Raw genomic sequence first — 12552 nt, 5'->3', positions numbered from 1 at the left:
TGCAATGGGAGAAATTATGCTTTTTACCTCTGGTGGCCCGTTGAACGAGTATGCATACAGGATGGGCTGTATCATTATCAGAGACTGGGTCAGATCCTGCCTCATAAACTGGTGTCTATAATAGGTGCTTTCATCAGGACTGTTGTTGAACACTTGCAGAAATGGAGACCTCCTCAGGTGGAACATAAACTGCCAAAGACAAAGTCAAGATCTCATTTTTGCTTTGCTATTAAGTTCAGTGCTGTCATAGAGTGCTATACAGGCGGTAAGTACCTGAGGGTACAACGAAAAAGTCTCTGAGAAACGGAATGAGTTGGGATCGTCTTTATGATAATCTCCAAATTTCTGGCACTGCAAATGAAAGAAAATAACTAGAATTATTGTGCATCCTTAATACTAAAAGAATGATTATACCAAGAAATATGTTGCTAGTCCCATCTGAAAGAAGAAAGGCTGAAAGACTCACCAAGCGGATGAGTTGTCGGTCCAGCCATCGCAGAACATCTGGACCCTCCTCCGTCTCGGCTCTGTAGACGGCCAGGCGGGCCATGAGGATGGCAGCCGCCTCCTGGTCAAAAGATGCAGCGATGCTCTGGATCTGAGTCTGAGCATCAGCCCAGCTGAAGAGGAGGATGAGGAGAACACGTTATAGCACAGTGACCTTCTAACACAAGTGACTCACACTGATTCATTCTCAATGTCTGATATTAAAAAAAAACCCACAAGAGGTATATTCAAAAGGCCGCAGAATAGTCAAAGAGCTCCAAAAGGTTCTTTCATGCACTTAAAGCCTTTTTAGTACGTTTGAAAGCTACATGCAGCGCAGTTGTCTTTGTCGAAGAGTGAGTGTTCTCTTTTGCGGTGCATCGATTCTGATAAACATATGCAACATTCTAAAAGGGGAATATTTTGATTTCTTTTTCACATTGTCATGGAAACTGGACATGGTCATTGAGGATAACACATGGATGACGTGCAGAGATGATGTCCAAAACGGAGAGGCATTTATGAAAGGAGGAGGGTCAATCTATGAACGATCTACAATTATGAAGTTGTGTCCAAGGATTTCCCCCCTTAGTTCCTTGTGTTGTATAATCTATTACTCAAATGGGTTAAGAACAAAGTCGTCACTTTGGGGATTGTATCAGTTCTTGTGTCCCACAAAGGAAAATCAGTGAGATGTGTGGTTGAAAGCCTGACATTATCTTTTAATAGGTTGGGATCTGTAATATATTAAAACATTTTCTCATTAATTCATTTTTATTTTAAAATCTTTTAAAATGTAATTTATTCCATTATGGTAAAATGATTATTATTGTTGTCAATGTTGAAATCAGTTGTGCTGCTTAACATTTTTATGGAACTTTTTTTAGTCCCATCTTTGATGAATAGAAATTTCAAAAGAACAGCATTTATTTGAAATAGACATAATCTGGAATATTATTAATGTGTTTACTGTCACTTTTAAAGTTTAATGCATCTTTGCTGAAGAAAAAAAATTATAAACTAAAAAAAAATATATATAATATATATATACCCCTACCTTTGAAATGATAATGAATGAAGCAATCATTGATGGTTAATATAAGGACAAACGACTTACTTCCTTGCAATTGTGGTCACTCTGATGCGCCTCTGTCCGCTGGAATGCTGATACTGTGTTACGAACTGTATGGCTCCACGTCCACCCTGTGGGATAGGAGCGTTGTGCTGAGGGGGGAAAAGAAAAAGAATGAAGACAGTCTAATATTTTGCACAAAGAGCCCACCAAATCTGGTATGGCAAAAATAAAGGATTTTTCCACCATCCTGGCACCAGTTTATGCTATTGTTTAGACAAAAATATGCTATTGTTTAGACAATTTTGCATGTTGGATATTTGATGAAAATGACAGTAAAAAGAGTAATATATAGTGAAATATTACAATTTAAAATTATTTATATATATATATGTATTAAAAATAAATTTATTTCTGAAGCTGAATTTTCTTCAGTCACATGATCCATCAGAAATCATTCTAATGCTGATTTGCTGCTCAATTATTATTGGAGCTCAATTGTTAATAATGATTTTTATTATTATCAATGTTAAAATGGTTTCTGATACTTAATATTTTTGTGGAAATCGTGATAAAAAAAATTTTTCTCAAGGATTCTTTGATTTATAGAACGTTTAAAAAAAAAAGCATTTGCACATTGAATAGAAATCTTTTGTGACATTATAAACATGTTTACTGTCATTTTTTAATTAATTTAATGCACCAATTCTAAATAAGTATTAGTTCATCTTTTTTTTTCTTTTTTTATCTAACTCACCCATAAACTTGTTTTGTAATACAGTTTCCACAAAAATATTGAGCCACATCGATAATAATAAGCAATGATTCTTGAGCTGCAAATCATCAAATTGGAATGATTTCTGAAGGATCATGTGACAGTGAAGACTGGAGTAATGATGCTGAAAATTCAGCTTTGCCATTAAAGGAATAAATTATATTTTTAAATATATTCAAATAGAAAATTATGATTTCAAAGTGTATATTTCCCAATATTACTATTTTTGCTGTATTTCTGTGAGAATGACTTAAAAAAAAAACATTAAAAAACATTTAAAAAAAAGCATAGTTGTCTCTAACAAGGATAGAAAGCACAACCTGAAAAATCTCTCTGTTACACCTTTCTCTAAAATATAAATATCCTATTAAAAGCTCTAGTATGCATCTCAATCACAGCTCTTAAATGCTCAATATGTCTATAAACTGACTGCAATCATGAAATAATTATTACGTTTCAATATATCTATTTGACTAAGCAATTACATCCAGGTAAGGTACTGCAAAGATAGCTTGTGCTATACCACCAAAAAACCTGTAATCTAAAAACTATGAAACGAGACATGTAGCAGGATATAACAGATATAACTGGAATAGAAGGCTTAAGCTCGGGGTAAAGGCACTGACGCCTTAATTAATGATAATGGCTTAAATCGAATTAGGGTCACGCTTCTCGCCAATTACACACAAAAAAAAAAAAAAACACTCGAGTATGGCTCAAAGTCGGCAACAGAGGATATTGAATCTCAAGCGTCGTGTTTGTCGAGCAGTGCAGCTCCAGCCTCCCCATGCGCCCTGTGTCCACAGAAACGTGCTCTTTAAATGTTAGACGCTTTATTTACCTCGCTACATGTGATTGTAGCTGCTCACATAGTTTTGCCTCACAAGGCAACGTGTTTGCCATTGCAGGTGCTGATAGTAAAGACGAAAGAGGGCTTGACTAAACTCCCCAAAGAGATCAGTGCTTGGTGAAGTGATCGTCTACTCCTAAAGATCAGCATGAGGTACACTCCTCCCATACAGCAACACCTTCCCTGGTGGTTTGGCACTGATAACGTCACCTCCTCTTTCCACAGCTTCCATTGTGGTCTCTGTCGTCGAACGAGTGTTTATGTTTTGACTGTACATGTCTGCATTTGAACACCCATGTAAACATGCAGTGGACTTCGGTGGTTTATGGAGTGTTGATGATTGGTTCCAGCTTCTGCTCCATTTTGGGGAACTTGCTACTACTTTTGGTGGTGTCACTCAACCAGAACTTGCAAACGGACACCTGGGTTCTCACATTGAGCTTGAGCCTATGCGATCTGGCGTTGGGCGTCTCCACCATCCCTTTTGGTATCCATAACAGTCTTTTCCAAGTGAAGAGCTACCCCAGCAAGAGTGCCACCTGCAAGGGCAGCGCCTTCCTGTTTTTGTTGCTCCAGCTCGCCTCCATCCATTCCCTCACCTGGGCCACAGTCGACAAGTTCACAGAGATCTGCTTCGCCCTCAGCTACCCGGCGATCTTTACGTCGCACAGGGCCAAAATCATCCTCGCGGTAGTGTGGGTCTACAGCGTCCTCAACGCAGCTCTGCCACTCTTCGGTTTCGGGAGTTACGTCTACAGCGAGACAAAGTTCCTCTGCGTTCCCAGCTTCAAACCGTCCAGCATCGCCTTCAGCATGCTCTTCATGGTGTTGGGAATAATCATTCCCATTGTACTGATGTGCTCCATGTATGGATATATAGTGCATATAGCTAGGAACCAGGTGCGAAGAGGGACGTTTGTTTGCAACGAAGACCACTGTTTCTATGTGCCAGCCAATAACTACTTCAAAAGCTCCATAGTAATGGTGACAACCATCGGTAAGCATAATTAAAAAAGGGGACATAAAGCAGTTTTATTGTATTTGATTTTGTCACCGTGTTTTGGAAGTTCATTAAGTGCTTATCTTTTTGACATCATTCTGTTAAGAACAGAGATTTGTTTCCTGCTTAATGCAAACACAGAAAGGCTTCTGTTTAAAGGCTTCTGGTTTTGCACAAAAACATACATTGTCTAAATATGAATTTCTATTCAAAACTAAAACTTTAATTTATTTAATGGAAGAGTTGGACTTGAATGCTTGAATGCAAACTAAATTGCTGTGGATTAATTGTGATTTAACTCAATGTAATCAATTAAACATTTTAATCAATTGACAACCTACTTATTTAAAATGTATAATGTTTGTTCCTATGTCTTTGGTGACTGAGAAACCCCCCCCAGCAAGGGTCCAGGTAGATTGTGGAGAAATTAATTAGCGAAATACATCACGCATGCAACAACCTCGAGAGAGAGAGAGAGAGAGAGAGAGCAATTCGATATTCTTCTCGAGCTAATGAAATGAGCTTGTCCAAAAAATCTTTAACCACATCATGTGATTTGTGTGTGTTGTTGACAGTGTGCCTTCTTGTTTGCTGGCTGCCATACATCGTTATCTGCTTCTACGAGACACTGACGGGAAAAGAGAGCCCACAGCCTGCCTCGGCTGTTGCCACATGGCTTGTCCTCTTCACTTCAGCTCTCAACCCATGGATCTACTCCATGACTCAAACGTAAGCAACTAAGTGCATCATTTTAATGACTGTATGTTATGTGGAATTAGGGTCCAATAGCAGGTATGTTTCTTACAATGCATTCCGGGCTGGGCAGTATGACATATATTCAGTCCGACGACAAAAACACTTGTCAACCAGTACAGATTTTGCAATACCTTTTATACAGTAATTTACTGCTATATTCAGGGGTGCACATGACTGGTGGTGCGCATGCAAGGAAAAAATATACGATGCGCAGCAGAAAACGGACACATACACAAAATTATGTCAAAATAGCCGCTTCGTGTCGACATGTAGCGCCGCTGTGTTTCGTCCCGGCTCGTGGACCTTTCCAGTTCCCGTCCTCCCTCCCTCCCTCTCTCTCTCTCTCTCTCTCTCTCTCTCTCTCTCTCTGGATGTGTATCAGTATATTCGGTCCATGCATTCGATCTTAAAGTGACAGCAGCAGCAGAATATTCCTGCTGTTGTTAGTGTCATTAATGTTAATAAAATAAAAAAACATCATAATTTCCATCTACCATGTTCGAGAGAAAAGAAGAAAGCGAGGAGAGCAGTCAGGAGGAAATTAAATAAAGTACAAAATTGTTCAAAAGTTTAGGGTCAGTACAGTTTTTTTTTAAAGTAATTAATACTTTAAGTCAGCAAGGATGCACTAAATTGACAAAGCATATTTTCACATTGTTACCAAAATTCTATTTCAAATAAATGCTGTTCTTTTGAACTTTCAATTTTTAAATAATTTTTTTTATCACGATTTCCACAAAAATATTAAGCAGCACAACTGTTTTCAGCCTTAATAATAATAATAAGAAATGTTTCTTGAGCAGCAAATCAGCATATAATGATTTCTGAAGGATCATGTGACACTGAAGACTGGAGCAATGATGCTGAAAATGTAGCTTTCCACCACAGGAATAAGTTACATTTTAGAATATAATTTTAAAATATTTAAAATGTTAATACTTTACAATATTCCTGTTGTACTGTATTTTTATTTACCAAATACATAAATAAATAAAATAAAAAACATCTTACAGTACCCAAACATTTGAACAATCTAACTTTCATTTGTAAAACATTTAATTCAGTGGACTATTCAATGTGCATTTAAATATTAATATATAAACTATTTTATGGTTGAATTTCAAAGGGAAACAACTATATTGTGATATTTACTATATCATTACTAACACTGCAAGTATGAGATTTTGTTCATTCAGCCCACCCCTAAATGTCATGATAGATAGAAGACTAGACAGGAAGACCCATAAAACAAATTCTCCCAGAAAATAAGCTCTCTATTTTGGGAAATGTAATCATGGATAGACATTACCTTTTTATCGTTGATTAAGACTTTTCTGGCCTTTTAACTATCAGATGTGGCACCTCATATTAATACCTGCCACATTCAATAATGTTTCGTAAATAAAATGTGGCAGGAATTGAATGTGGAGCAGGGTTGTAAAAGGAAGGTGGAGGTAAAAACCTGCTGATGAAACACTCGATGGCCAATCCAGGCAACATTTAGAAAGTGAACTTGTATAGAGCTATGATTCATGGTACTGATTTGTGGTTGTTATTTAGATTCGAAGAGCATGAGAGTATGTGGGAGGTTTACCGTGACCTTGTTTGTATCTTTCAGGAGATACAGAGCCGCGTTGCGCAAAAGCCTGAATAAAATCCGACAGATGTTTGACTATCCTCGTAAAAACTCTCTCTCCCAGTCCACAACCATACAGCCACGCCGCGAGAGCAACAGCTTCTCTTTGCCAGCTCCTAATGTACCTCCGGCACTACAAACAAACAACCAACCCCAACAGGACCTCACGCTGGTTTGAGCACAACCCTTCCTGACCTTTGCTGGATGGAGTAGTGTAGAAATAATTATGACTTAAGGAAGCATCTACAGCATCGTTTCACCTCAGCAGACGAGGACACTGGGTTGGCGGAGCTCACCAGAAGCAATTTATGATGCAAGCAGACTTCATGCAGACAGAAGGAACCTTGTGCGATAGTCTACAAGACTTTTGCATCACAAAGATGTATTGTGTTCTTTTGTGACTCGAGCAGACACAGTGATTCACTTTTTTTCTAAAGGAATGCTCAAAGGACAATGCAATGTGATTGATTGTGGAAAAAAAGCTCTCTCTAAAATGTTCAGCAGACACCTGAAACTGCCAATCAAAGTTCAATAGCTTTCAGAAACTTGAAAACTGCACTAATGACTGACTTCAATAGCAACTTGTATAATTTTGATGGCACAATCTGATCTCATGTATATCATTGGCTATGTACATATAGTTTTCTTAATATATAAGCTCACATCAAAACTGAATACTCACTGTAGAGTTACTATGAAATGTATGACGGCAAGCATTAAGACCATGCATTATCCGTATATTGACAATATAAAAATAACTGAAGATGAGACTAACTTGTGCAAAATGATTCTCTGTAAAAATGTCATGTCATATTCCTCAATATATTTTGCTACATTTGGAATTTATGTGAATCACTAAAAGGTTAAAAACTACTGCAGTGAAGTAATGCTTTTAATTGAAATGCAGTAAAAAAAACACAAAAAAAACATCCTATGTATGATGAAAGTTTGCCCTCTAGTGGACCACCTGCATATAAGGTGGAAATCTACATGAACCTGAAACTGCAACGACAACAGTATCTGTGACTGGTGATTTCACCAAGTACAACATGTTCCTGGATCAACATCTTTGTTGATCCTGGATCAACATTCCAACCAATCAGATTTGAGGGACAAGTTAAAAGTGTATGTCAAGTTTAGGCTTAAACCAGGGTTAGGTGCTTCTACATCAGCGTTATTCACCTAACATTTCCCTCTTATTTTAGGGATAAGTTATGGGTAGGGTTAGGTTTAGGGGTAGGGACAGGGTTAGGACTACCTTTTTAGTCAGGAATGTTGTTCCAAGGTCAGCAAAATATGTTGTTCCAGGAACATATCTTACCTGACTGACTCATGGCGGTAAGTGATTTTTGCTTGTTTTTTTGAGAGACATGAGAGACATGAGAGACATGTCAAAATCATTTTTCTGTGATGGTTTTCCAAACCCATCTGTGGCAATGTTAACTTGTAAACATGCATATCAAGGGTTATTGTAAGCAGATCAAACAAAGTTTACTGGCACGTACCTGATTCACAACCTCAAAGTAGAATGCAAGAGTGGTATTTGGGTCCAGTCCACAAATTTTCCACTGACTTGTGCCGCCAGTTCCTATTTCCTACAAGCAGAGGTCAAAATGAATGTCAGTATGTTCTCTGCATAGGCAGAGATAAAGCTGAACCTAAGAGAAAACACTGTATAGCGAGTCTATTGGATTTAAAATAGATGAGCTACTTACGTTTTCTGACACACAGGGACCTTTGGCGTTCAGGGAGACACACGGGCCGATTGCCCCAGAAATCTTTATCTCTCTTGAAGTCTGAAATAATAGTGTAATAATATTAAAAGGAAAGCCACATGTAGCACAATTAAATGATAAAGTAATTAAAATTAGATTAGAACAACTTTTTTTTTTAATTGTAAAAAAAAAGAAGACAAAGAAAAGAAAAGCAAGCCACCTTAATCTCCATAGTTCCTGCAAGTGCCATCTTAAAGGCACCCTGGACATCTTTAGTGAAAACTCTCTGGAAAGTTTGCTTGAACAGAGATGTATTGAAAGAGTCCGCCATGACCATATAACCCCTGCATTTACAGAAAAGCAGAAAGGTGCATTGTATGTATTTGGATTGTCTTCTAGAATAAATTCAAGTATACAGTCTGTACAACGACATAATGGCGAAGGAAGAGAGTTTCACAAATTCTTAAAATCTTGGGGATGGGAATATGTCTAGATTTGTTTTCTTGACTCTCGACATGTTATAATAATATGCACCAACCACCAACGTCAACTCAAATCTCCAAGCATATTCTATCAGTATGCTGAAACCATTTAAAAAGAAAATTGAAAACCTTTTTTTGAGTTACTTACCCTGTATAGTTGGTGCAGCACTTCATTTCCAGTAATCCTGTCTGATCCAGAGCGCATGCATAAATATCAACGATGTGTCCATTGGCGGCGGCGCGGTTGGCCAAGGCTTCATAGTGCTGCAAGGGAAAAATGGCATTTTAAATGTGTGCAAAAACTTCAACCTGTTTAGGCTACAAGAAAGCTTTCCCAAATTAGTGGAGCATGGCATTATCTACGCCGAGGTCATGGAAAGCAAGAACTTGGGTCAAAACGTCTACCTTACAATGTACACTTACGTGTGTACCAAATGTATAAATGTAAACTCAAATCAAGTGAGAATTATGAGCATCAGTTTTTTAAGACCAGCTAATTCACACATATCATATGCAAGAAAAAATATGCATTTTATTCCAGATAATAACTCTCTGATATTATATCAACAATACAGCCACTTGAAGATACTTCACCTTCATGAAAGCATTGGTACCACCAGTATGTGGGTACTTCTACCAAGCCAATAAAACAGACAACAAATACGGGAAAACTCACTTTAGTGCCTTTCTTCATGAACTTGGCATTGTCTTTCTCGATGTCGTGCCAGGATCTAATAGGTGTTTTCAGTTCATCTCCTACCACCATGCCTGGACCCTGAGTGGAGGGTCCACCGATGAAAGCCATGATGCGAGCGCCAGTGTTAGGGTAAGTGCACTACAAGAGGGAAGTAAATGGAAGGGAAACAATAATCAAGCACAAAGCTAGAGTAAGACGGCCAATTCAGTGTTTGGACACTAATGAATTTATGCCTTTCATGATCTTAAAAACCTTTGGAGATAAAGGCTTAATGCAAATATAAATATGATACAAATATAAGTTGTGCGTACAAGTGAAGTTTTTAGAAAACTATATTTTCATTACAAAATATGCATTTCTGAGCAGAATAGTGAATAAAATAAAGCAGTCAGCAACTACTCTGCATACATAGTAATTTCTTAAATCTTGTTTAACAAGCATCCCAGGATGCCCTTCATGATGTTGAGCTTGAAGAAACTATACGACATAAATCCCATACTTCTGTTTGTTTTATTTCATTATTTTGATTCCTTTATTATTAATCCAAAGTAGAGCAGCAGAATTGTGGATAAATTGAGAATCACAATATTTTTGTTTAAAACAGATTCTCCCACAATTCTGAATAGACAACTAAACAAAATAATAAGTCATTTACTAGAGGTTCTGACAAAATGTGAATTATTGCAGTCAATAAAAATAAAAAAAACATTTAATTAATTTGATTTTAAAAAAAAATCAGTTTGAATGAATGATTCATTGACTCACTCATAAAGACCTCACCTTTTTCATTACTGGATGAATCAGAGTTATTTGAATAAATCTCCTGAATTAATGATTTAATAACAAATACTTTTTTAAACAGTAACTTGTCGCCACCTACTGTGTAATGACGTAACTGCTACAATATTTATTTGAAGTGTCAAGTTACTTTCAAAAGGTGATTTACTCCATTTTAATCACTACAATAGACATTAGTGTATATTATATCTGAACTATAAAATGTATGCCTTTTGTGATAATTTGAATTACTGTAACAGAAATAACGATACTGTGTGGTTGAAAATACTGGTTGTGAAGTGGTTTTATACATGACAACTGCTTTCTCTGCCTCCGCTGAAGTGCCAACGCAGATTTGAATGCTCCACTGTGATCATATTGGTCAAAGGTTTAATAGACATAGTTGAATCATTTTTATTTAGGAATAAAAACAGTGTGGGCATTTGAATCGATACTGCTATCTTTTACCCGGTTTATCATGCAGCTCTAGTCAAAAGTGTGGAAAATAGTAATAATAAAGAATGAGAAGGTGTGTCCAAACCGGTAGTGTAAACTTATAATTTTGTAACTGCAGCTGGTAGCAAAGCTTCCAGCACAGCAAACCATTAAAGATAATAACATGAATCCTGACAGTCACCTCTAACAGACCGACAGCGATGGAAAGGGCCACTCCGAGTGATCTCAGGGGTCGTTTGCCTTGAGTGACGGGCCAGGGGTCTCTCTGCAGCTCTCCCAGCAAATCTGTCAGATTCATATCTATCTTCTGTACTGGCTGAAGAAACCTGAGCACATAGAAAATCAGTGACCACCATATTCCAACACAACCCCAAAGATATATTAAAGGGACCATGACATGTTTTTTTATATATATATATATATATATATATATATGTTCCTTAAGGTTCACTTATGCACACTTTTTTGCACACAAAAAAAAAAACGTATGCAGAAAAACTATTATTTTCATCCTTCATTCTGCCCCTTTGTCTGAAATGATCCTTTATCATTGGACAGCTCCTTTAAGGTTTGTCAGTAAACGGCCACTGTTATGATTGGCTTACGTCATTGCATAGGAAACAGTATCAACACTACCCACTCTCTGTTGCACGTAAGTGTTTTGAAAACATTACCCATATTAAACAGTCATTTACAGACAAAACATTATGAAATCATTTACTTTGTGATGCAGCTGCTGTCAGATCCAATACAGTTGGCTGCTTAATTTTTCAACAAAAATGTATTTACATTACACTTTCCCATTACACTGTGCCTCGTTTACAAAACAAAATGTTCCGAACAAACATATAACCAGGGGTGCACATTACGTTTTTGGTCTGGTTCTCAAGGGAGCACCTGGAGATGCTGCTTGGTACTCACACTTTACGTGGCACACTTATCCTACAAGCTGTCGTCATCACAAATTAAATAAGTAGTGCTTTTCAGGTATTCAGGGACAGACATTGAATAATCAAATGTAAAATAAGACTATAGTCTTCACTGTATAAATTAAATATAATTAATGTAATTAATACACTTTATCTGTGTTAAAGCTAATGATTTTCTCTTTCTTTTTTGTTGTTTGATTAACATTGGTGGTACCAAACAGCTGTTGATATATTAGGCTGCTATCATTTTAAGACAAATGCACAGATCCAATGATACGCATCCGGTTTTCTTTCTCAATTGTTTACAACACATAACTGACCGTGTTTATGAGGATACTTGGTAAGACAGGCATTATGACTTAATTTTGCGTGCACGTGTCTGTTCAAGACGTGGTTCACGCTCAAAAGAGAAAGGGGCCTGAATTTGTTCACGTGCTGTTAGCGTGGCTCTTTGTGCGCGCACAAAATATTTAATCCGTGAATCACATGCGTTCCGAACCGGAACCGATCAACTAAGATCCCTATACGTGCACGACATCACACATCCTGCGATGTGACTATTTTGCGGTAACCACATCGCGATATTGATGCTAAAACGTTATATCGTGCTACCCTAATCATGATTGCTATCTTACCAGAGATGGAGAAAAATCCTACTCCAGTATAGTCTCAGCCTCAGACGTCACGCCCACGAAACGTTGGCTAAACGTCTGATGCATATGGTACACTTAACTGGAAATACTTCAGGAATGTCGAAGTCGTCATCTGATTGGTTGAATTTGATCGGATTTCCAGGGGGCGCGAGTGTCGCGTTTATTTTCGGTCCGCCGAGAAACAAAGCACAGACGTGTGATTGCGGAAGAAAAACTGTTGTGTTTATATGAGTGACAATGAGCATTTATCAAGATCAGCTAAACGTAG

At 37.4% G+C, this 12552-nt stretch overlaps 2 protein-coding genes across 2 annotated transcripts in view; one reads left to right on the top strand and one right to left on the bottom strand.

Annotated features, from left to right (window-relative positions):
* Nucleotides 1–12552, bottom strand: part of sec23a (Sec23 homolog A, coat complex II component) — a 29226-nt gene that overhangs the window by 11679 nt on the left and 4995 nt on the right. The window contains exons 7-16 of the mRNA XM_079633126.1: nucleotides 10884–11028; nucleotides 9449–9607; nucleotides 8921–9036; nucleotides 8511–8634; nucleotides 8291–8371; nucleotides 8081–8170; nucleotides 1604–1710; nucleotides 467–620; nucleotides 274–351; nucleotides 28–189 (exon numbers count right to left, since the gene is read on the bottom strand). Of these exons, the coding sequence (XP_079489252.1) occupies nucleotides 28–189; nucleotides 274–351; nucleotides 467–620; nucleotides 1604–1710; nucleotides 8081–8170; nucleotides 8291–8371; nucleotides 8511–8634; nucleotides 8921–9036; nucleotides 9449–9607; nucleotides 10884–11028 (1216 nt within the window). The remainder of the gene's footprint in view (nucleotides 1–27; nucleotides 190–273; nucleotides 352–466; nucleotides 621–1603; nucleotides 1711–8080; nucleotides 8171–8290; nucleotides 8372–8510; nucleotides 8635–8920; nucleotides 9037–9448; nucleotides 9608–10883; nucleotides 11029–12552) is intronic.
* On the top strand, nucleotides 2312–6858 carry LOC307009405 (adenosine receptor A3). Its single transcript, XM_079633132.1, has 3 exons — nucleotides 2312–4180; nucleotides 4759–4912; nucleotides 6558–6858. Exons 1-3 carry the CDS (start codon nucleotides 3487–3489, stop codon nucleotides 6751–6753), a joined length of 1044 nt encoding a protein of 347 aa, XP_079489258.1. The 5' UTR covers nucleotides 2312–3486; the 3' UTR covers nucleotides 6754–6858.

Source organism: Phoxinus phoxinus (genome assembly GCF_949152265.1).
Source record: "Phoxinus phoxinus genome assembly, chromosome: 13".
NCBI classification, from domain to species: domain Eukaryota; kingdom Metazoa; phylum Chordata; class Actinopteri; order Cypriniformes; family Leuciscidae; genus Phoxinus; species Phoxinus phoxinus.
Note: the sequence above shows the minus strand (reverse complement) of the source record. Positions and strands in the feature narration are given on the sequence as shown.